General features: G+C 32.8%; 1 protein-coding gene across 1 annotated transcript; it reads left to right on the top strand.

Moving 5' to 3' along the window:
* Positions 1 to 13,251: 13,251 nt before the first annotated feature.
* LOC112598993 (zinc finger protein Elbow-like) lies at positions 13,252 to 22,683 on the top strand. The gene is made up of 2 exons (XM_025345684.1): positions 13,252 to 13,654; positions 20,816 to 22,683. The coding sequence occupies exons 1-2, from the start codon at positions 13,595 to 13,597 to the stop codon at positions 22,253 to 22,255; spliced, it is 1,500 nt and encodes a 499-aa protein (XP_025201469.1). The 5' UTR covers positions 13,252 to 13,594; the 3' UTR covers positions 22,256 to 22,683.
* The last annotated feature ends 380 nt before the right edge of the window (positions 22,684 to 23,063 follow it).

The following is a 23,063-nucleotide window of genomic DNA, read 5'->3' as shown; positions in this document are numbered from 1 at the left end:
TATATATATATATATATATATATATATATATATATATATATATATATATAATTATAATGTAAATACGACCATCTGTGGTTATTTTATATGGTTGAATGCAATTATATATAATCATAGATATAGTCATATAGGTAGATAATTTACTTGTACATATACGTGACTTTGGTACACGCGTAGTTTGATCTTGTTGTCCACTACATAGCGCTGCACCAGTGCCTCTACAACGGTACGTCTATAATAATATTATCAGTGAGTTATTCCTTTTTTTTTTATTTAAAGGAGGATTTTATTTGTAGTAAGTATTAACTAATTTACAATAAACATGAAATATAATGTATAATATATATTATACCTTAAAGGAATTTTTGTACTTTTTAATATTGATAACAACCGTAAGTAGCTATTGGCTATAACAATTTGAATTTGCTTTGACTAAATCCATCGAGTTCCAGTATTGAGTGGGTAGGTATTTATAATATAAAATAAGGCGTATTGGATATATCAAATAATTTAATTTTGAAAACGATGCGGTAGACTTAAAACTGCAAAGAAAGGACTTTCAAAGTCAAAGTTAAAGCTCTTACTTATATTTTATTAAAATATTCGATATGGAAATGATTTTTTATATGTGGTGAACCGATAAGTTCACGTAAGGTCGAACGAGTTTTTATCAGAAACGTAGATTGAATGATTATAGAAATCCTATAATTATTATCCAAACGCAGACGTCAACCGACTAACAGATCGTAGGTACTGTTGTGCGGGTTGTCTATAATTTGTGCGGTATAGAGTTTACGGGTGTAATAAAATTTAACTTGACTTCGCAGACGTATTATATTAAGTCTTCAGTACCTACTCAATCTTGATGTACCAATTGGAATTCGATCGAGCGAACGCGAACGCCAGCGGGACGTGATCGTGCACGTTATCGGAATACGATTGATTGCTATGCGTGTTATATACCTACCTAAAAAATAAAAATATACATATCAGCGTGTTTCGTATTTTTTCTTTTTTTTTTTTTACGTACTTATATATGTTTAATTTATTATAATATAAATGTGTACAACTAAACATTACGAACTGAGATGTGTATAATATGTCGTAGGTATATATTTCACGCTGTATTAGACGACGTCCTGTTAGTGCTGTTAAATTTATACGAACTCGCGTATACAATATAATTAATAACGTACATTACGGATTGAGAGATCGAACGTTTTCGATAAGGAGCGCACAAACGACGGTAATTAGACTTATAAATCAGTGGTGGCCGCTCGACGTGGAAAGTGACCGGACACCTTTTTTTATGCTTTGGTTAATTATTGTTATTATTATTTCAATGATTAAGATTAGCCGTTTCGTATGCGCATATATATAATATATGTATATTGTATATATATAAATGTTCAAATAATAATTTACTTACCCATGACTAGCGGTCTATTATATGTTTTATGCACTCCATAACAGTTAAAGAGACAGCAGACCCCATTGTGACGAGTACATTATTAACATTTACATTATACCTAGGTAATAGGTACATAATATAATAATATATAATAATGTGGTGGCGTGTAGTCGTGGTTCCGGTTTTTTTTGACAGACACCACTAAATTTTAGTGACAAAAACACGACGACGATTGTTCACAAGATAAGGCGAACATGTATAATATGGACGATTAATAATAGGCGTAATTTACTGCGCGATGTAATAGTGTTTTTTCGTACAACGATGGTCCTTTATGTAATATATTAATACATAATATTTACTATATTTGCCACGGTAGGTTTGTTAAAATTTTCGTTAAATTTGCCGTTGGTCATTATTTAATGTTCTTTCTTATTTTAAATTTCAGTGTGACCTTTTTAATAACTAGTCTTTACAGCAAACACATACATTTTTAATAGGTATAATAAATTTGCATTATATCGACATGGAATATATTATAATATAATAACCGTGTAATCTGGGGATCTGATATAATTAGTTAATCTATAGCTGTAACCTATAATCACACGGCGCTAGTTGGATTATGAAATATTAAATGTAAGCATATCTACTCAAACATTTTTATTTTTTGTATTTGGTTTTAACAATTTGTGCATGCAATACCTGGTATAGTTTAAAATTATTTTAATGAATCGTTTGCGACAAATAGAACCACGAATATTATGAATTATGATATAATTCAAATATTTCAAACATTTTTAAGTTGAAAATAACACTAATTTTTAAACGAAAAACTGTATGACGTTTTATTTTTGAAACTCTCCTATGATAGCACTGCCAGTTTTCAGCTAAAATAAGAATAATAACCATCATCACTAATAAATAACAATATATGAATAACAAATAGTAAAACATTAATTTATTATATACATCAAAACACCTACGATTGTCTATATAGTATTATAAAATATATCTACCTATATTGATATTTGTATATAGAATGTGTGAATTTATTAGAATAAACAATTTGCGTAGAGACGCCGTTTCGTCACGATAATAATTGGCCATCTCACGAATTGTATTTTATATTTTGTATAGATAATCTCACAAAACGACGATTATGATAATATACTGCATATTTTCAAATATTTAATTGTTAATACAACAATGCGTTTTGTAGGAAGTTAATATAAAAAATCAATAAAATTATAACTATTATTTTAAGATGCGCGAACATTGTTATAGCCCGCCGTTTTCTTCTGAGTATACTTGTGTAACGTGAATGGAATAATATCAATATTGTATGAACCAATAAAATAAAAGTGATTGACTTATCCTGACCACGTCCAAAATTAAAACAATTATAGAGTCTCTAACCTGTCAAAATTACACTACATAGATAGTTTTGGACTAATATAGATTTATGCGAATCGTTTTCAAACATTTAATGTGGCGTCCTGTCGTGTGCGGATTATATATTCCATTAGTGTTGAATACACTTTACACTTTCGTCATTGCTATTTTATGTGTAAATATATTCGTTATCTACGTAAAGTCGTTTCCGTAGTGAAACCGTCAGTCCGCGGTTTAGGAAACCAAATGATAGTCTGTTACTATATCAATCATCTTTTAATAAAAATAAAAATTCTACTAATCCATCAGTATTAATACATTGTACATAATATGTGAATATGTTTTTATGTTGATATTTGGTAAATACTCTGAACTTTTTATAATTCATACGTTACACAAGCAAACGCGATTTATCCCGCTGTACATTATTATGATAATCATTAAAAAATAAGATAAATTTGAACGCTTGAAAAAATATTATAATAATATGTTTCTGCAAAAAATATGTGGCAATTATTTATTTTGAATTTGGTCAATGAATCCCTCGTCTTTGCATCGTGTCTACAATCACGTATGTCGATAATATGTTGTTTCTTCTCAGAACCTGAGTTTTTAATCATATACTTTCCAAAAATTCGGAATACTATCTAAAAACTGTAAGTCGGTACTAAACGTGTTATTTGTACTCATTATTAACTATATTCCTTATCATGCACGTATAAGGTGGATGAATTATTATAAGCTTTCAACCGTATTAAGCACATACATTTATTTTATCATGACGTGTTAATTAAATTAACATTTCGAAGACCCAATCGATATATAATTACGCAATAATATGATATTGAAATGCATAAACATGTGTAGTACATTATTCGTTTATACCTTATTATACGTATATAAGTAATGTTCATTAAAGATATGTGCCTACACGAATCAAAGCATATACCTACGACTGCAATCGAAATAATATTACGTTATACGTATACGTAATATTATAATATAATAGTAGTTATTGAATCGAATCTGTTATTCTACAACGTATAAAACATTAATATGCATATCATTTAACTGTGCGATTGTGGAGCACCAAGGTTTGAAGTGACAGTAAGGTTATATAAAGAAATTCAAGAATAAAGTTTCAGGGTGAAATTTTGGTTTAAGGAATTATATCACATAAATTAACTAATACCAGAATAGGTTTAATTAAAACAGTTGTTTAAATCACGAAATAAATTATATCATAAATATTGCACCATCGAACGACTGAACTCGTAGCCTATTACCTGTCATCGTTGATATGGCATGCTAGGTATACATATATACCGTGCGCTAGGCTGTTGGTTCGATACCTGCAATTTACTGGCATCGTTATTTTTTATAAGTTTTTAAAAAAAGTATAAAATGTAAATTATTACATTCACTGTTGATCCGGTTCAGCTGAAGTGAAGGAGAGAATTCGGCGTCCAATCAATGGGCAGGTTAAGAAAATCGCATAACGATAGATGTCTAAATTAGAAGACGGCAATGCATAGGTAATATATATATATATATATGGATATACTGAAAATAGTTATATTTTATGCAATTAAACGATTTGGTGTGAGTAAAAACGGGTTTTTTGGGCAACAGAATCGTTTCGTGCGCGTTTTTCTCTTTTCAAAAAAACACACACGGATTCAAAACTGGTAATTTCTTCACCTCTCTCAAAACACACACTATCCATCTCGAGAGCAGTTTTCTTTACGCTGTATACACGAACCATTAATCTTAGCTGATGTTGGGTGGTAATAGGTGAGGGGTGTAGTGCACAGGCAGTATATACGTGCACAACTCGTACACAGAGCCTCGTTGATTGTAATCGAACACGCGAGAAACCGATACAAATCGAACACGGTGGACGACGATGACGATGACGACGGAGGAAGACCTCCTCAACAGCGTTGTCGTCGGTGTTAAATCATTGTTTTTACGATTATTCTCAGTGCGAGTCCCAATAATAAGGACTGTACAGCGATATAATCGGCGTTTTTACGACATTGGGCGGCTTGTAAACATTTTTTGAAATAAAAAATATAAAATATATATACACATATTAGATGAAAAAAAAAACTTAACGAGAAACGATGAAATTTATGCATCTTGATTGGAACATGGACAGAGAGTAGTCGTGCGATTAACGCGATTTACATAATGTATGCATATATAGGTATATTATATTATTATACGTGGCGCAGGAACCGGTGACGGCTACGACAACGACGACAACGGCGATAATAATCGTGAGAATTAATTGTGTATAAATTGTAATTTCGATTTTAATAGCGTGTGGGGCCTTTTCATTTTTATTACGTGCAGCTGAACCGTATACGCTGCATATCACTTGAAAGGTGGTGTTTTGATGGGTCCGGTAAGCGACTGCTCAATTTAAACCGATGGGGTTATAAAAAAAAAAATTAAGTACCTGCGTTGCACATATATAATATTTATATTATATGCGACAAACCCAGCAATGATTGGTGTACGGTAAACGTATATTACACACGCACATATACATATATATATATATATGAAAATACGGTCTCGTTTAGTCGCTAATGAAAGTCATATATTCAAAAACAAAACAAAAATAGACTTTTACTGTTTATGATGCGCTGTGTTTACGGTTTTACGGAGATGGCAGGAGTTTATTATCGTAGTTTAACCACCAATTTTTATTATTCTTCCATTTTAATTTTACTCGCCGGTCCGTTTGTTATTGAGTCGTTAAAATCTCTACTCTGATGATATCCCTTCTGAACGACCCGAACGCGTAAAGTGCGAAACATCGATTTGAGTTAACAATATTATTATTGATTCGGGAGCGTCTCCCATCCACTAATATAATATGTAAGTATATAATATGTACATCATACACGCATACGTACGATTATGGTGGAAAAACTGAAATTTACCTATTGTGTTATAGTCTGTTTATACGTCCAACGGAAATAGAGTTTTTCTTCCCATTGTCAATATTTTAGTCAGTTCACACATTCAAATGACTTATTGATTTATGTAACTAAAGGAAACACCTTTGTTTCTTGTATTTTTTATTTTCATATAGATACTATATACTGCAATAATAACAGACGCGTTGTGAGTAAATATCTATGTTTCTATAATATATTCAATGTAATACTGTGCGTCTGTATAATACCTACTATCTATACATACATAAGTGCTAATGACAGCATGAGGGATGACACTGACAAATAGCAAATATAATTTGTGATTAGTAAGAATATCATAATATAATATATTGTACATATTATTAATTATAATATATAGCACAAATATCAAGGTAGTAAACTTAAACTTTATAGTGCGCTAAATTAAGGTGTTGATGTAACATTTTCCCAATGCATCGGAAATTTGGAATAATTACTTGTGTGCGGTAAACGTTTAACAGTAAACAGGTCACAATAAAATTTTATAGAAATGTGACGTCTTACGAATAAATTGTATAATATAAATTCATTTTTTGCATATTTATATACGACAGTGATTAATGACAATGTTTATAAACTTTAGTTATATATTGTGATATAAGATCATTCTAAAGACTATACAATTCGCACGGTGATGTTTTTCTCGTTTCTGTACATAAAACTAAATTTATCCTACTTTTTTAGAAACACATACCAACTGCCAAGTAAAAATATAAGTATAATTATGTTCACAAAACATTAAGTTGATACGCGGTAAACATAATAATAATTATACAATATACCTACATAATATAGTGTGTATTTATTATACGAGCAGGGATTCACGATTACGTGCCCGATACTAACTGCAAAGTATTATGTCGAGTTTATAGCTACGTCGTTTGTCATGTCATGTCAGAAAGTTTAACTTGGTTTAACCCTGGAAATTACCGGTAGTTCATGGTTAGTAAATGATACCACGATTACAACAGCTAATCAGAATACGATAAAAAGCACTCGACATCACGAAATAACTTAGAGTTCGGCTTTATTATAGGTTTATAATAACGGTAATATAACCAGAAACGCGGTTATCACCGGAAATAAACACTGCGCTGTAAATCGACCGCTGTCATCAAGACAATTCTTGCTAGGAATATTCTTAAACAAAATGATGTTACCATTATGAATATAATATTAGTTATTATTATATTTTGTAATGAAAAGCATTCAAATGGTTTTTCAAAATAATTTCATACGATTTGCATCTGCATTAGGTATACGTTGTATCTCGTAAATAATTACCATCACTATTATTGGGTGGCTACTAGTTGCGTCTCATGGAAAAAATTTCTTCCGAATTGCGACCAATGTTTTTTTGAGGTGCATACGAATTGCAGCCTGAGTTATTTTTGGGTTATATGTGAATTATGGCCTGAAATTTAAAATTAAATTAATTGAAATATGTATATTAAAATTAAAAAAAGCTTAATTTTATTTTTAGACAAACTTAAGACTGTCTGTAACATCAGTAGATACTGCAAGCAGGTTAAAAATTATATATTTTTTTTTTAATGTTGACACTGGTAAAAACGTATATGATATTTATTAAAGTTAAAAATGTTAGTATAATTAAGCAAAATTCGTAAGTATTATGGCATTGGTAAAAACGTGTATGATAGTATTTGTGTAAATTCAAGTTTGTCAATTTGGTTTTCTTCTAACCGTTTCATAGTTTTCTAATAAATGTTTTTTTTTCTATTATATTCTGTGAGTATTTGAGTGAGTGCTTCTAAATTTTATATAAGTATCCTTTTTTATATTTTTCAGAACATTGATGAATACTAAAATATTAGGATGAGCACTGTAGAACAAAGCCTTGAATTTAGAATGAAAAGCCTCACAACGCACACGTAATTTTTTTCATTCAACATTTCACTCAAAATTTCATTCGACATTATAAATAAATTAAAACAGAAAAGCGACGGAACATTCTTAGCGGTAGTAAAGCGAAGACTAAAGTGTACTTATTAGGTATCTACATTATACTGTGATTATACTTTATCAGTCGAGATTAAATTATCTAGAATTAAAAATATCCGGGCCGAAACTCGTCTGTACTCAAAATAAATTCAGGCCGCAATTCGGATTAGACCTTTTTTCGTTGATATCTTCGGGACGCAACTGGTATGAAGCCTTATTATTATATATCATATAATAATAGTGTATAATTGGATGTAATTATGTTTTGCGAGTGCGTATCATTATATATATATACATATATTTCAACAACCCAACGGCCCTTAACCGTATACTAATAAGACACATAAAATATGAATTATTAATACATATACGTAAAGAGGGATATACTTGAAAGACGGTGCATTCTGCAAGATTGGTTGTGGTGCCTCCCCACATAAACCGCGCGATTATCCTTCCGTGGAATTAACATAATATGTGTGTATACCACGTAATGACTCTTGCTCTCACGTAGTAATAACTAATAATAATATTTTGTTCGCCACAAAATCAACACGGAAATAAATTATTAAACGTCTAACAAAGTAAGTCGAGTATGTACAACTGTCTACAAATTTGCTATACAAATTACAAACTATTGTAAAATCCACAAAACAACTAACATAATATTATAATTAAAAATACTAATAATATTCACTCATTTTTAACATTTGATATTTGAATGCGTTTGAAAAAAAACACTATTACCTAACCTATTTTTTTAGACACGTTATATCTATAAATGATATAGAATATATAAGCTATACAATAAAATTATTCAAACGAAAATACGCAGTGATACATAAATAAAAAATACATATGTAAAATGTGTTTAATAAAAGACAAAATTAAAATGTTAACCTCAATCATACAAGTATGATATTATTCAAGAGTCAAACAATCAAGGAATGGTCATAACCTTAGGTCTAAAATTAATACGATTTAAAATTAAAAAATATAGTATCAAGAAATTGTTATGTGTATAATATCATAATATAAATATGATCATATTATAAAACATAATATTTACTTTTTTAAAGTTAATTTATAATGTGTATATTATATATAAATATCATATTATGCAACAAATAATATCAATATAAATTGTTGTTACTAAGTATTTACTATTTGTTTATAGTTACACTTATGTTCTAAACTTCTATGTATTATATGTACCAATGTTTTATATTATAATATGTATATAATTGTCTGATAGATTAATTTTGTAAAAATGTATTCAATACATTAATGCCATAACTACCTACTATATAATTTATAGACTGCCTATGACAAGCCGATAAATGTTTACCAGTTTATATTTTTGGTTTTGTTATGTTTTTTTTTCCACGGCATTTTTTATTTTCAATTTCATAACTAAATGCGTAATATTATTTTTGCGATCGAACATACATTATTCGTATTATAAATTTTGTACACGTCGCGACAAACGCGCGTAAGTATATCCACCGACCGGATGGTATAAAACACTGGCTGACCACAAAATAATCTCGGTTTCGATTTATTACAAGAAGCGCCGTGCGTGGTTGAACCTACACAGTACGCAGCAAGTGTTTAACGGCCTGAACCCGTTTCGGACGATTTCTAACAATTTTAACCGCATTATCGCCGCATTCGTACATTGTGTCGTCGACTGTCGAGACGTACGTGCACGCATAATATAGCATATTATTATACCATTGTGTTGTCGACTGTCGTACATAATAGTATATTATACACTCCGAATTTACGGTGAAGCAGTTGGGCCCCAAGCCCAGATAGTGTGTATGTATGTATCACAGATGTGTGCCAAAAACAACATTTGAAGGCATTTATATCGTTTAGATGCACTGCCATTATTATTATCATTGCTTTCCTTCCGTTCTGACGAAATAAATACACTCTACTCTATTTCAATTGAGGGACTTCTTATTATGATATAATTGTACGCGTTTTAATAATACGCTATGAAAAGGTACCTTTCGAATTGGCGGAAATTCTAGAGACGATCGCAATAGGTCAACTGTGCGTACTTGAGTAAAATCCGATTGCGTATTTAGTTCAGGAGCGGCGATTTCAGACAAAACAACTCTATTCATCCAAACCGTATTTTTGGCCAGTACTTGAAAATATAGGAAAAACAAGTGAGCCTGAGATGATGAGCTTTTTAAAAATGTTATAACAATTTAAACCAATTAATAATATTTTTTAATAGATAACAATATTAATAACTGTTATATGTATTTTTAAGACTCTCAACATTTGACTCTAGTTGAATGGGTAAACTATTTAATTTAACAATTCGTTTACGAATTTACACAAGACACAATGCTAAGTTGATCTTTTTACATTAGCACCAAATATCTTCAATAGCCATCAGTCATCTAACTGAATTTCCTGGTATCCCGGTAGGCCGTTCGTGGTATGATCTATATTTTTTTAAATTCATGTGCTTATATTTGTTGAATAACAAAAGAACCTCTTAAATACAACATAATTTTGTAAACGTTGTTAAAGTATATATTTATATTAAATAAGTAGTTATAAATTTCATAAATAATACATTTAAATTAAAATATTTTATTTTCAAACAAAGTTTTAAACGTAAAAATTAATTAATTTTACTCGATAAACAGTTTCGTAATTTATGTTATAATTAAAAATCATCAATAAAATTATATTTCGAAAATAAATTTTAAAATGGTTATAATGAGTAAATTTCAATTTAAGTTTGAATATATTATATTTTGATAAAAAAATGGAACTGGGCCAAACATATTCATATGAACAAACTATCCCTAAATCGTAGAATCTCTACTCTCCGAAGCACTATGGGTTAAACTTCAAACCTTAACTTAAAATCAAAAATTAACTTATAAAAACTTCAAATCAAACCTATTTGAACATATAGAATACAACTATGGGGAGCTATCAAAAAAACAAATACAAATAAAATACAAGTAGTCCAATCAAAAATACTCAAATTTATCACAAACGCTCCCCCCTATACATCTCCAACGACACCCTGCACACAGACTTGCACATCTCCTACGTTAAAGAAGTCGCAAAAAAACATTATATTAAATTCCAATAAAGACTACACAATCATTCTAATCCACTTATTGCTGAACTATCCTCACACTTCCTCCTGGGTAACACTACAAGGAGACTTTTGCGAAAGTGGCCCAGGGACTTTCTAGTTGACGAACAAACTAGTTAATATAATACTCAGGTCTTATATGTTAATACATAATAAGTAAAATATAAAAAAAAAAAACTCCCACCAAAGTATTGTCGCTGGATAGCCTCTTCAATTCACGCACATCAACCAAAATAATAATAATGCTATTATGTAAACGCTCATATTAATACCAATAATTATTATTATTACTGTGAAACTCTTGATTAAGTTCATTGTACCATATGTGTACAGATTGTTAAATAATCTATAAAAATTAAAAAAAAAAAGTTTGAATATAAAATTTTAATCAAATAGAATTATTTATTTTTTTTTTATTATTATATCTTGAGATTATCTGTTTTTATGTTACAAATTGGATCCCAAAAAATATTGATATTACTGTAAACATGAGTTGATGGATAAAAATTAGAATATATCTAGACTTTCTAGACTGTTGATTGCTCACAGCTCTTTTTTTTTTGGTTTTGATAGTTATTATTTATACACAATTGTAAAACCCTATACCAGCTTTACATATGTACATATAATATATTCATACAATTTTGTCAACAGACAATATTGTGTTGACATCTTCGCATAATTTGAATAAAACAAATATAGTTGTAAAAATAAAAAAATATCTTGTAATATACATAATAATATAGTCCATACTCCAATATTATAAAAACGACTAGATCAATATGATTTTTTCATTACATTAAATTTTAATAATAAAAACAATAATGAACACCATGAGCATAATAAAAATGATGATGAAACAATAACTGAATCATGTTTTAAATTCTTCGACTAAAATATATATTCATTGTATTGAGTATTTAAAAAAATGTGATAGTGTAAACAGGACATTTTTCAAACATGTAAAAAAACATAGTTGAGAAAAATACTATGAGAAAAATTATACAATTATTGTATAAAATCATATAGTGATAAAGAATTATTATGCTAACTTAAACACTTAATTTCAAAAATCGACTTCGTCAACTTGTCCATTCTAGGACCCCCAGTGCCCATTAGTTTTTCTCTATACAATATTATTTTGCATTTATTGAAGTACTTGTACCGCCCCGACACCGGTTTTTGCCACATCGTGTTATTTCGTTTGTCACTTAATAAATTATAATTATTTATTACTAATTTAAACAATTGCATAAGTTATTGTAAAAAATAATTCATTGCAAAACATCGTCGTAACATTTTCGACAATAATTTTTATTAGTTGAAAAAAAGTGAAATCTAGGTAATAAAATCCATAAGTAATTATACATTAAATTATTCGGACTTGGAATTTGATTTTAATCTTCGATATAAAAATGTTGTTGACTTTTACTTCCATTTGGGTGTTATATCGTGTATAATTTGATAATAATAATTATTAGTATTTATCATTTATTTTCAAGCAATATTGTGCGTCGCAATACGTCAATTCCTACGTGTTTCTGAAATATATTTAAAACGATTTACCTTGCTTAAGTGACTGTATAAAACAAAAATTAACTTGTTACGAAATATGCCGTGGCGTTAACTATAGCAGTTATTGTCTAGTTTCTATGAGTCTATGAGGAATCAATGTCATTAATTCGTTCTTCGACTAGTTCTCTGACTGTGGTTTTTAGCCACGATTCAGCATCGTTTGTAATCGACGTTCAGTGTCTCTCATATTGTGTACCGTACTATTATTTTATTGTTACTTCAGAAAATATTTCTACATTAAATATACACATAATTGTGAGTAAACTAGTACATTTTGGCGTCCTACCGCTGAATAGTTTCTTCGTATAAAAACGTCTTTTTCATTATTAAATATTCGTCCAAGCTGTTAGGTCATAATGCCCTCCGAACCGGCCTAAAGTGACATATTATTGCGTATTAATAAACTGGCATTTTAACGAACCCGGACGCTCTCAGTTATTTTTACGGTCTTACGGACATGGTGAAACAATATTTAACACGAGATTTAGCAGGTATGCATTACACCCTTTTCGCGATTTTCTCGCCTCTCGCTCGCAACACCGTCCATTATGTTACTATACCGCAACACCCACCACCCTCACACTAATGTACCCCCATCAGATTATGACTCCACCGCGGTCTATGTGGCGGTTGCAAAGCTCAGCGGTCGTATTGAAAATCGCGTGCGACCGTTCGCGCGAACTGCACTCGTCCGCCGCAAAGTGATTTGTTGCGCGCGCGCCATCGCCGACGCTAGACGGAGCCACCGTCCGGTGATCGCTTTGCGGACGACGTTAGCGCGTCGTCACTCCGCCGCCACACTCGTGCCACAACAACCTCAGCGGCAGTGCAACACCGGAGACCGTTAACGTTCGACGTCCGTCTACGCAGCGGTTTACCGTACGCCTCTGTCGTCTCGTCGCGACCGTACTATATAATTATTATTATTTTATGCTCCAGTGTGTGTCTGTGCGATTCCACGCTACTCAGTTGAAATAAATTCTTTCAATTTATATATTTTTGGTTTTTATATTTTTGCAAACATTGTTAACGAAAAACGTATTTGTATTATTATTATTTCGTACGGGTTTTTCTACCCAGTGTAACTCGCCGAATTCGACACTCGAGTGTGCATGTGCAGTGCGAACCATGATCATGAGTAACGAAAACCAATACCTGAGACCGGATTATTTAACTCCTTTACCGTCGGTAAGTGTAACATCATTCAATCATGTATAGTAATGTTGTCGTTTAGCGATTATTTTTATGCCCACCAAAAATTATTAGATTTTTTTCAATGACGATTCTTCGTTGCATTAAAATTAAAATAATCTTAGTTCTGACCAGCCAAGTCAAACTAGAGATATTATTTAAATAATAAATATTTAAAACTTAAAAATGTGATCAAATATCAAAGTAAATTTTGTTTAACTATATCTAGGTATTAGCTTAATTTTATTTTTAAAACACGTTAACCATAGAAATACAAAAATAAAAACAATTAAATCGTACATGTTGTTAAAAATTGAACAAAAATTTCGATGCCAAGGAACTTAAACTATTTTATTGATATTGGAGATAAACTTAACGAATTTATGCATTTTTAGTTGCTCGTTGAAAATCAGTATACAGTGGGTCCTATTATAATCTATAACGATTCTGATCTATCGTATAATGCAAAAAAAAAAAAATGCATATAATTTTATTAAAGTAAATACCGTAAATAAAATATAATATTATAGGTACTAATAAATTGTAAAATACTATTACAACCAATCAAAACATTTTGCGTAGGTGCACGGGTGAATAAATCTCGAGATAAATCTGAAGCGTAATTTTCTGTTGGAATTCGCGTTGGTGGTAATACTAATACTATAATCTGTTTTATTATAATTCGTCAAATTAAAACCTAATCTTCGTCGTTTCGAAAGCAAGTATTGACGACTTTATATTTTTGAGAATATTGCAGATGCGCATCATACAACGGTAAAGATAATGTTTTCATTTAAACGACTTTAAAGGCAACGAATTTCTGAGTATCTTTATCCATAAACTATGTAAATCGTTCGAGCATCCAAATCACTTGATCGGAAAGCCATGAAAAGAAAATAAAAAGAAAAGGAGGACGTTAACCCCCCGCGGACACAACGACGATAATAATAACAATACGCGCCGAGTTGGTTGTTCGTGGTAGGACGGGGGGAAAAATACCGCCGTCGAAGCTATATCTAACGCTACACTCGATTTATTCTCGAAGACTCGCGTGCAATATTGATTCGACGTGTCACACAATAATAATACATAAAACAAAGCGCGTACATCAGGAGTGCGAAAGCAAAATAATAAAAAAAAAAATTAAGAACCAATCCATGACTTTGCCATATTATTATAAGCATCATATTATATTTTAACATACAATAAATATTGTAGAATACGTCCTTATAATAATATTATACACCTATCTACGTTGTCGAACAACTCACGTCTTCGCCTAATATAATAATAGATATTATCGCCGCCGCGAGAAATTGTATTTGAGCGCCGGCGGCAAATCGATTATGCCACGGCCCGGGCGCGCTCGTATGTGTTCGATAATGACACGCACAGGGGAAGTGTATTTTTTTTACCACCCCTGTCAACAATCCGTTAATGGTTTTCTACCCGCTCGTCGCAGAAAAGTGCTTGTCGCTGTCGTCGTTTTTGATATCTACACGCGCGCGCCTGCGCTCACTAGGCTTATTAAAGGACTTTGACGTGTCGACGGGCGACGGTAAAGTCTGATGATCGACGGGAAAATTGATAGGAGGAAGGTCGAGGGGAAAAACGATTTGAAACGAGAGGTGTGTACACTTATCAACCTATATATATAAATATATATATATATATTAGTTGTCGAGACCAAATAGACGCGTGTGTGTATTATATTACACGATAATATATCTATATATGAAATAAAATAATTCTGACGGCCTATTTATCCAGTTAGTCGACGGGTTTACCGCGACTGAAGCGTGAATAAGACTTCATAAATGACATAGAAGTACGTTGTGATATAATATGTATCGGTACAAAAAATGAGATATACATGCTCCTATATGTCAGTCGTTATATAGTTGTGTATTCTTTTTTTCTGGTTAGTTCTAGGTTTAATTGTAAAAAATGAGAATTAATGATATTATATTAAAATGATTTAATATTACAACTACTGTTGTAAAGACCAAGACGAAAATTAAAAAATAAATATTTTCTTCTTCGACAGAATTTTAATTGGCACTATTTTATTGTTGTAGACGTGTATCAGTATTTGTCATCATAAAACTTTTTCTATAAAACTGAATGGTTCAAAAAAAAAATTAAACTAGGTGTGAATTCAGTATTAACGAATTGCGTGTCTGAAAGGTCTAAATTGGCGTTGGCCGGAGGTTCATACTTCATACTTATCTATGCTGTAGTATAATAAAATATTACGAATATTAAGAATACAGCGCCCGAACGTTGATGGTTAATATTTTTATTTTTATTTTTTACCTCTGACTTAAAACTGCATTTTATTATTATTAGTTACAAGTTATTACCATATAAACGTACCTAATGTTTATGGACGATGATGCATGTCTAATGCCAGTACTCTATACAATGATTTCACTGTATATTCCAATTGATGTAGTCGCTTATACTGACACGCTGTAACTTTAATTGGGAGCTAGCCTTTAAATTCATCTTGACACGGTGGCACAGGATTTATAGCAGCGATACCTGTAATATTATTACTTTTATTGCACAGCCCGGTTAACTAGTTTTCGACGCGTTATTATCTTACGTTTTACACACTTAATTATAATATACAAAATATAATAGCTCGACTTTTATTCGTTACGATCCCGTGCCAGGAGTACGGAGGTACAAATTATTATAATGTATATACGTACACTATAAACATGACGACGAGTAATAGTTTATTCTAAAAGCATTCGCCCGAGTACATAATAATATATTATAATGCCGATAAAATATTATTTACGATGTGTATATATCTGTTTCATCATTATAATATAATATGTCCGGCGAGCCGTAACACCGTGATGATCGGTCGTTCGAGACGGACTCGCATTGCTCGGAACGGGATGCATATAACATTATAATTTGTCGATATCATAATATAATATGTATTATAATAACCGGACGTGCGCTAATTTATTGCACATCGCTCGACACAGGCGTGTTTATTATGCCCAAGATCTCAAGACACAACACTGTTAGTAAGTTAGTTTGCATATTATAATAAATGTTAGGTGTGCACACACGTACATATATTATACACAAGCAAAAATAAACTCCGTAAATGCCCGTGAGTCTAAATATTAAATGTAAACTGCAGAAAAATACCGAATGTATATAAAAATAAAACTAATTACTAAACATTTGAATACTTTCTTAAATCTAGTAATAATTGTTATTTAAAAAATAGAAATAGGTTTGCTCATAAACATCCAAAATTTAGTATTCACACATCGATAAACTATGATAGTAGGATAAAAGTACATATCTAAAGTAAAATAAAATTTAACAATTAAATAAGATTATATGAAATTATAATATGCTATTTATTTTTTTTAACAACTAGTGTGAATTAAAATACACAACTTTGTCACAACAACTAGTAAATTATAATAGCGATAAGGATAAATTAGATAAATATTTGTTATTTTGTTGTACATGATACTATTTTTTTTTTTTTTTTTAACTTAAAGTTATTGGTTGTTTTTCTACTAATTTAATAGCCTATAGGTGCTGCAGTAAACCGAAGAGTATAATAATATATCAATATATAATGCTGTTTGTTGAAGTGACATTCATAGCTGTCGTCCAGATATTATTGGTTGACCATGGGGTCAATTGGCCTCGAGAAAAAGGTTCAAAACATTAGACGCGTGACGCCCGCAAGAAGAAAATATCTGTGGGTGGACAAGTAGAATTCACGCACGTCACCGACATATTTATCGTCGCACGTTTCGATATTTTTTACATATACTATTCGACAGTCGACAATAATAAATAATAATGCGTAACTACTCGTAAGACCGTCACTATTCGAACCCCGAGTTTTAATATTGATTATTATCGTTGTAATGTTATTAATTCCACATTATTCGCTTCTAATTGAATTCTGACAATCGTTTAACCATTTGACTAATGATGTGAGAATATTTGCGCAGAAGCTATTTAACATAATGTGCACGCTAAACGAAATGAATAGAAAAATCTTCGGAAATAGACCTCAACAACATGCGAAGATAAGATATTCGAAGGATTCATTGCCCAATATGACGATCCGTGATATCACGATATCGTTATGATTTTTTTTTTACCCACTCTCACCCACAACTAGTCAGTGGCACCTACAGGAGAAGAATATTGAAAAGATAACCGAAATGTGAAAAAATATTTTTACTAAAAATCCCTCTTCTGTTTAATATTAGTGGTGTATAATTTTAGAAAAAATGTTATTAACATAACCCCCTCTGTAAAACAATCTATATGTGCTAGTTCACGTATTCTCCACGGAAAAACGCCGCAGCCATCCTTGTCTCATATTTAAGTATATTGCACAAATCGGGTTCCACCGTGTCAGACGTCTGGTTGTGATGATTTATTACCAAGGTAAAACGATACAACAGCCAGCCGTAATCGCCGTCGTCATACCTATTCCTAATGCATTATTGTTAATATACCCATATAGATATGACGGCTACAGTGGCACTACGGCGGCGGAAAGAAAAATAGACATCGAATGAACGAAATTCTGTTGGAACGAGTGAATTTACCGATAACGCTACAATTTCCTCGATAATTTCAAAATCTTTTGGTCGTATCTCGATGATATTTTATTAACTATTATAGTCCGTTTTCTGATTTCGCATCATAAAATATTTTGTGTTTTTTTAAACAATTTGAATGCACTTATGTTACATACACCTAACACACTCACATAATATCACGTATTCGTGACAAAACAATACAACCGTCTAAGCAACGAAAACTTATCGACGGATTAGTGTATTAAAACTATAGGTATATAATGTATTAACATAATATTATTAATATAATATTTACTTATTCCGATGATTTCATATGAGTATTATGCGTGTCGTTCACAAAAACACACATAAAATATATATTATATGCAATTGTACGCAATTGTACGCATAATACCACGATAAACTTAAATCAAAACATACACATAATTATTAATGAATCTTGCTCGGTCGGAGTTTAATTTACACTAACAGTTAATAAAAACTACGCGTTTCGGCTTAATGAACATCAATGGTCAAATCCTTTTTTTTTTTTAAATGTATCTATTTATACTTATCCATAATCGGCTTCTCCTAGCCAGTTGCTAAAGCACAAACCATAAAATACAGTTGTGCTATTTGCACAGTTAACAAAAATCAAGAGTTATCTTATGACTTATACTCTAAATTGATATTAATTTTTTTTTAATAAAATTAACTAATACTAAAAATCTACACGCCATATGTTTATGGGTATAATATTATACCGTCATATTAAAATGCATTAAATTATTATTTTTTATTTATTGCTAAGTCGATTCATCCATCGAATTCAAGTATGTGTAAATATTATTATTTTAATAAATTCAGTCTTCTGCTTTTACTTATCATTTTCTGTTTTGTTGATTGTGTGTGAGAAAAACCGATGAAAATGTATCAGATTGCTGCAAATTGACAAATATTTAATACTTTTTATTTCGTGAATTGTTCCACAAAATGTTCGCTTGCTTGAAATGTGCGATTGCAATATTTATATTAAAATTCCAGACGAAGTCTAATCGTTATGGAATTTTATAAGATAATATTATATTATTATATCGTGCGTTTAATATCAAATATTGATTGAAAATATATCAGTTAAAAGCAAATATTTAATTTTTATTCATAAAATATTTTATGATAGTAAATTAATAATAAGTAATAACAATATGAATCATAATAACTACAATAATCAGAGATTCGATTACCTAAATATTTCCAAAATGCAAAAATTGTTCTTGAAATGACTTTGGGATTTAGGCTTCCCGGTTTTTAATCCTTCTTATATACTTAAACATTTAATAGATTATACTTTTGGAAATTCCGTTTTAATATATTATAGTGGAGTGTAAATTATTTTTTATCTCAAGTTCTGTTGACACGATTTCAACGTCTTCAACGCCGGCGAATTATCTTTGTCGCATAAACGATAAAGGTCTTTACTACATGTGGCATAACGGGCGATAATATAATATCGGTATAGTATACATTATCGTGTAAACGGTGGGCACGTGACGCTAACCCATAACGGTATGGAGGTCGAATACGAGAAAAAACTGAAAAATCACATATTATAGAATCGTAAAATAAAACCATGACCAAGAGGAGAGTAGAGAATAAAAAAAAAAATCACTTTCCAATAATACGTGTGCAGTATACCTTCGATGATTACTGTCGTGCATCGGAGGTTGGCAGATTTTTATGCGAATAAACTATACAAAACAGAAACGTACATGTATAGGGATTACATATTATTCTGTAGAACGCGTCTGGGGCATGATAATATTATGTGGTTTATTATTGAAATTTCCCGGCAATATTATTACACCGCTGGGAAAACGATGTTATTGAAAACTAGAATACGCCTACAATATAATGTACATATGTATAATATTGTATTTAGTGAATTCATTGATACGCATATTGTATGTTCAATAGACATGATGAGAGAATATTGTAATACTAGAGCAAATAATAAATTATACGATATGATAGTATTTATAGATCGTTACTAAATAATAATAAAAAAAACCAAATAAAAATAGTTTAAAAGGATATCCATTGAGACTACCTCTTCTGTTAGAATAATAACGCTCCGTTAGTCAAGTAAATACATTTTATTAGGTTTTTTACAATAACGTGTACATTTTTCATTTTTGAGAAATAAATAAAAAAAAAACTAAAAACATCGTATACATTTATATGGATTTTCAAATTGAACACAAAATGTAAAAAACAATTTATTCTTAAATTATAAACCAAGATATAATTAGAATTATTTTTAAAACATAATATAATAATATGTGGTACATATACTGTAGTTATTACGAGTATATATTATATCATTATACAGATTTAATCGTTAAGTACGCGTCATCAGTTAACATGTAATATCGGTTAGGTTAGGTAACATTTTTAGTCCCAGATGAATTTCCTGTTGTTGTTGTGTATACTGTTGTAGTGTACTCAGTGACTCAGTGGCAACAAATCTTTCCATTAGGATTTTCAATAACGTATCGTTATTTTCTGTTTACAGTTGGACGCCAAGAACAGTCCACTGGCGCTGTTGGCACAGACTTGCAGTCAAATCGGATCTGACGCACCGGCGCCGCAAAACGGCAAGACAAACTCGGAGAAGGTCGGCGGCAATCACCACAAGAAGACGTCGTCATCACTCTCTTCGTCTTCGTCGTCGTCTTCCGACCACGGAGGTGGCGGCGGAGGTGGCGGAGGCCGAGACAAGCGTTCGCCGTCGCTGTCGCTGTCGTCGTCGTCGTCGTCGTGTTCGAACAGCGGTTCGCCGACCGGTCGGACGTCTGCCGTCCACAATCACCTGCAGCCGGCTCCGATCACCCCGGTCACCGCCACGGCCCGGTCGAGTTTCAAACCGTACGAATCGTGCGTTCTGCGACCGGCCGCCGAAGTGGCCGCGGCTGCAGCCGCCGCCGCCGCCGCAGCCACTACCAACGCCACGTCGATCAGCCTGGACGCGACCATAAGGAGAGCGACGCCTGTGGCCATCAGTGGCGGAGGTGACCGGTGCAGCAGCAAGGAGAGCGCTTCGAGTCGCAAGTCATCGGCAGAAGACGCGGCCGCCGCGGGTAGAAAACACGGCGAACAATCGCACAGCAAACACTCGTCGTCGTCGCCGTCGACCACCTCGGTGGCCGCTCTGATGGCGGCCGCCGGCTATCCGTCGGCGCACCACCACCCGCAGTTGTCGGCGCACCCTCATCACCATCACCACATGGCCGCGTTGGGCGGCTCGCCCCTCATGAGCCCCTATTTCAGACCCGGTGCCGGGGCGCCGCCACTGCCGTGCCGCGATCCGTACTGCGCGGGTTGCCAGCTGGCCGCTCACTTGGCCGCCGGCAAACAACCGCCGCAGCCGGCGACCACGTGTCCGGCCGGTTGCACGCAATGCGACGCGAGCCCGAAGACGGTGTCAGCCGCGGCCGCCGCCGCTGCGGCCGCTCACCACCATCACCAGCAGACCGCCGCTCACCACCAACACCAACAGCAGCACCACCACCACACGATGGCCGCGGCGTACGCGCACGCCCAGCTGGCCGCGCTGGCCGCGGCCGCCAGCCAATTGCCGTACGTGTGTTCGTGGATGGGCGCCGACCTGCCGTCGTACTGCGGCAAGCGGTTCGGCACGTCCGACGAGCTGCTCCAACACCTGCGCACGCACACCTCTGACCCGGCCGCCGCGCTGCCGCTGTTGCAGCGCTCGTACCCGACGCCGCCGCTCAGCCCGTCCGCCGCCGCCGCGGTCAGCAGGTATCACCCGTACGCGACCGGCAAACATCACTCGCCGTACGGTTTCCCGTCCGGTTACCCGTCCTCGCCACTGGCCATGCCGCCACATCCGGGCCTGCTGCCGCCGTACTTCCCCGCGGTCGCTTACTCGCCGTACGCCGCTGCCGCCGCCGCCGCCGCCGCCCCGCGACTGGGAACGTCGCCTCACACATAATTCTGCCGCCGCGGACGGTTTTAACGATTTGTTAAATGTATTATTATTATTATTATTATTATTATTACTGCGATCGTCGTACCGCTCTGTTAGTCGCGATGAGCGTTTGTTAGTCGACTAGCGAAATTTGTTTCAATATTTTTATTTACGTTTATCTAAAGTGCATGATTGATATCGTCGTCACAACAATACAAACTGAGTACATAACTATATACCATTACACCAGCCATTATTAAACCGCAGTCGCTGCTTCTTTTCATTACGTTCTATAGGTACGCGTTAATTTTTATTTCGTTTGAACGGCTAAATGATTTACTGAAATTTGATAATTGACCCGCCCGCTTATTGTCTTTATTGGTTTTATAATAAGTTATTGCATATAGGAACCTATATAAATATATTTTTTTATTTTGTTATTGACTACGTTACCTTGTTTTTATTTATTATTATTATTATTATTATTTTTTTTTTTTTTTTGTTATTCGGTTTTATTATTTCATATTATTATTATTAATGTCAGAATTATTTAAAAAAATATATATTCGATCCGTATATAATATAATAATATAAAATATGTAGTAATAACATAAATTATGTATTATGAATTTATTGTAAAAATATTAAACTATGTAACTGTATATATTATATACATCACTCGATTTCGTATTATATATTGTTGAATATAATAAAATAATATATATATAATACTTCTGTTACTTGTTTTGTTCGTTCCTGTCGTCTGCTTGACACCTCGTGTCATTACAATAACAATATCGAACATTAATAATAATAATAATAATAATGTTTG

This window comes from Melanaphis sacchari, unplaced genomic scaffold (assembly GCF_002803265.2).
Source record: "Melanaphis sacchari strain LSU unplaced genomic scaffold, SCAv2.0 Contig4_pilon_pilon, whole genome shotgun sequence".
NCBI lineage: Eukaryota > Metazoa > Arthropoda > Insecta > Hemiptera > Aphididae > Melanaphis > Melanaphis sacchari.
This window is presented reverse-complemented; position numbering and strand designations above follow the sequence as displayed.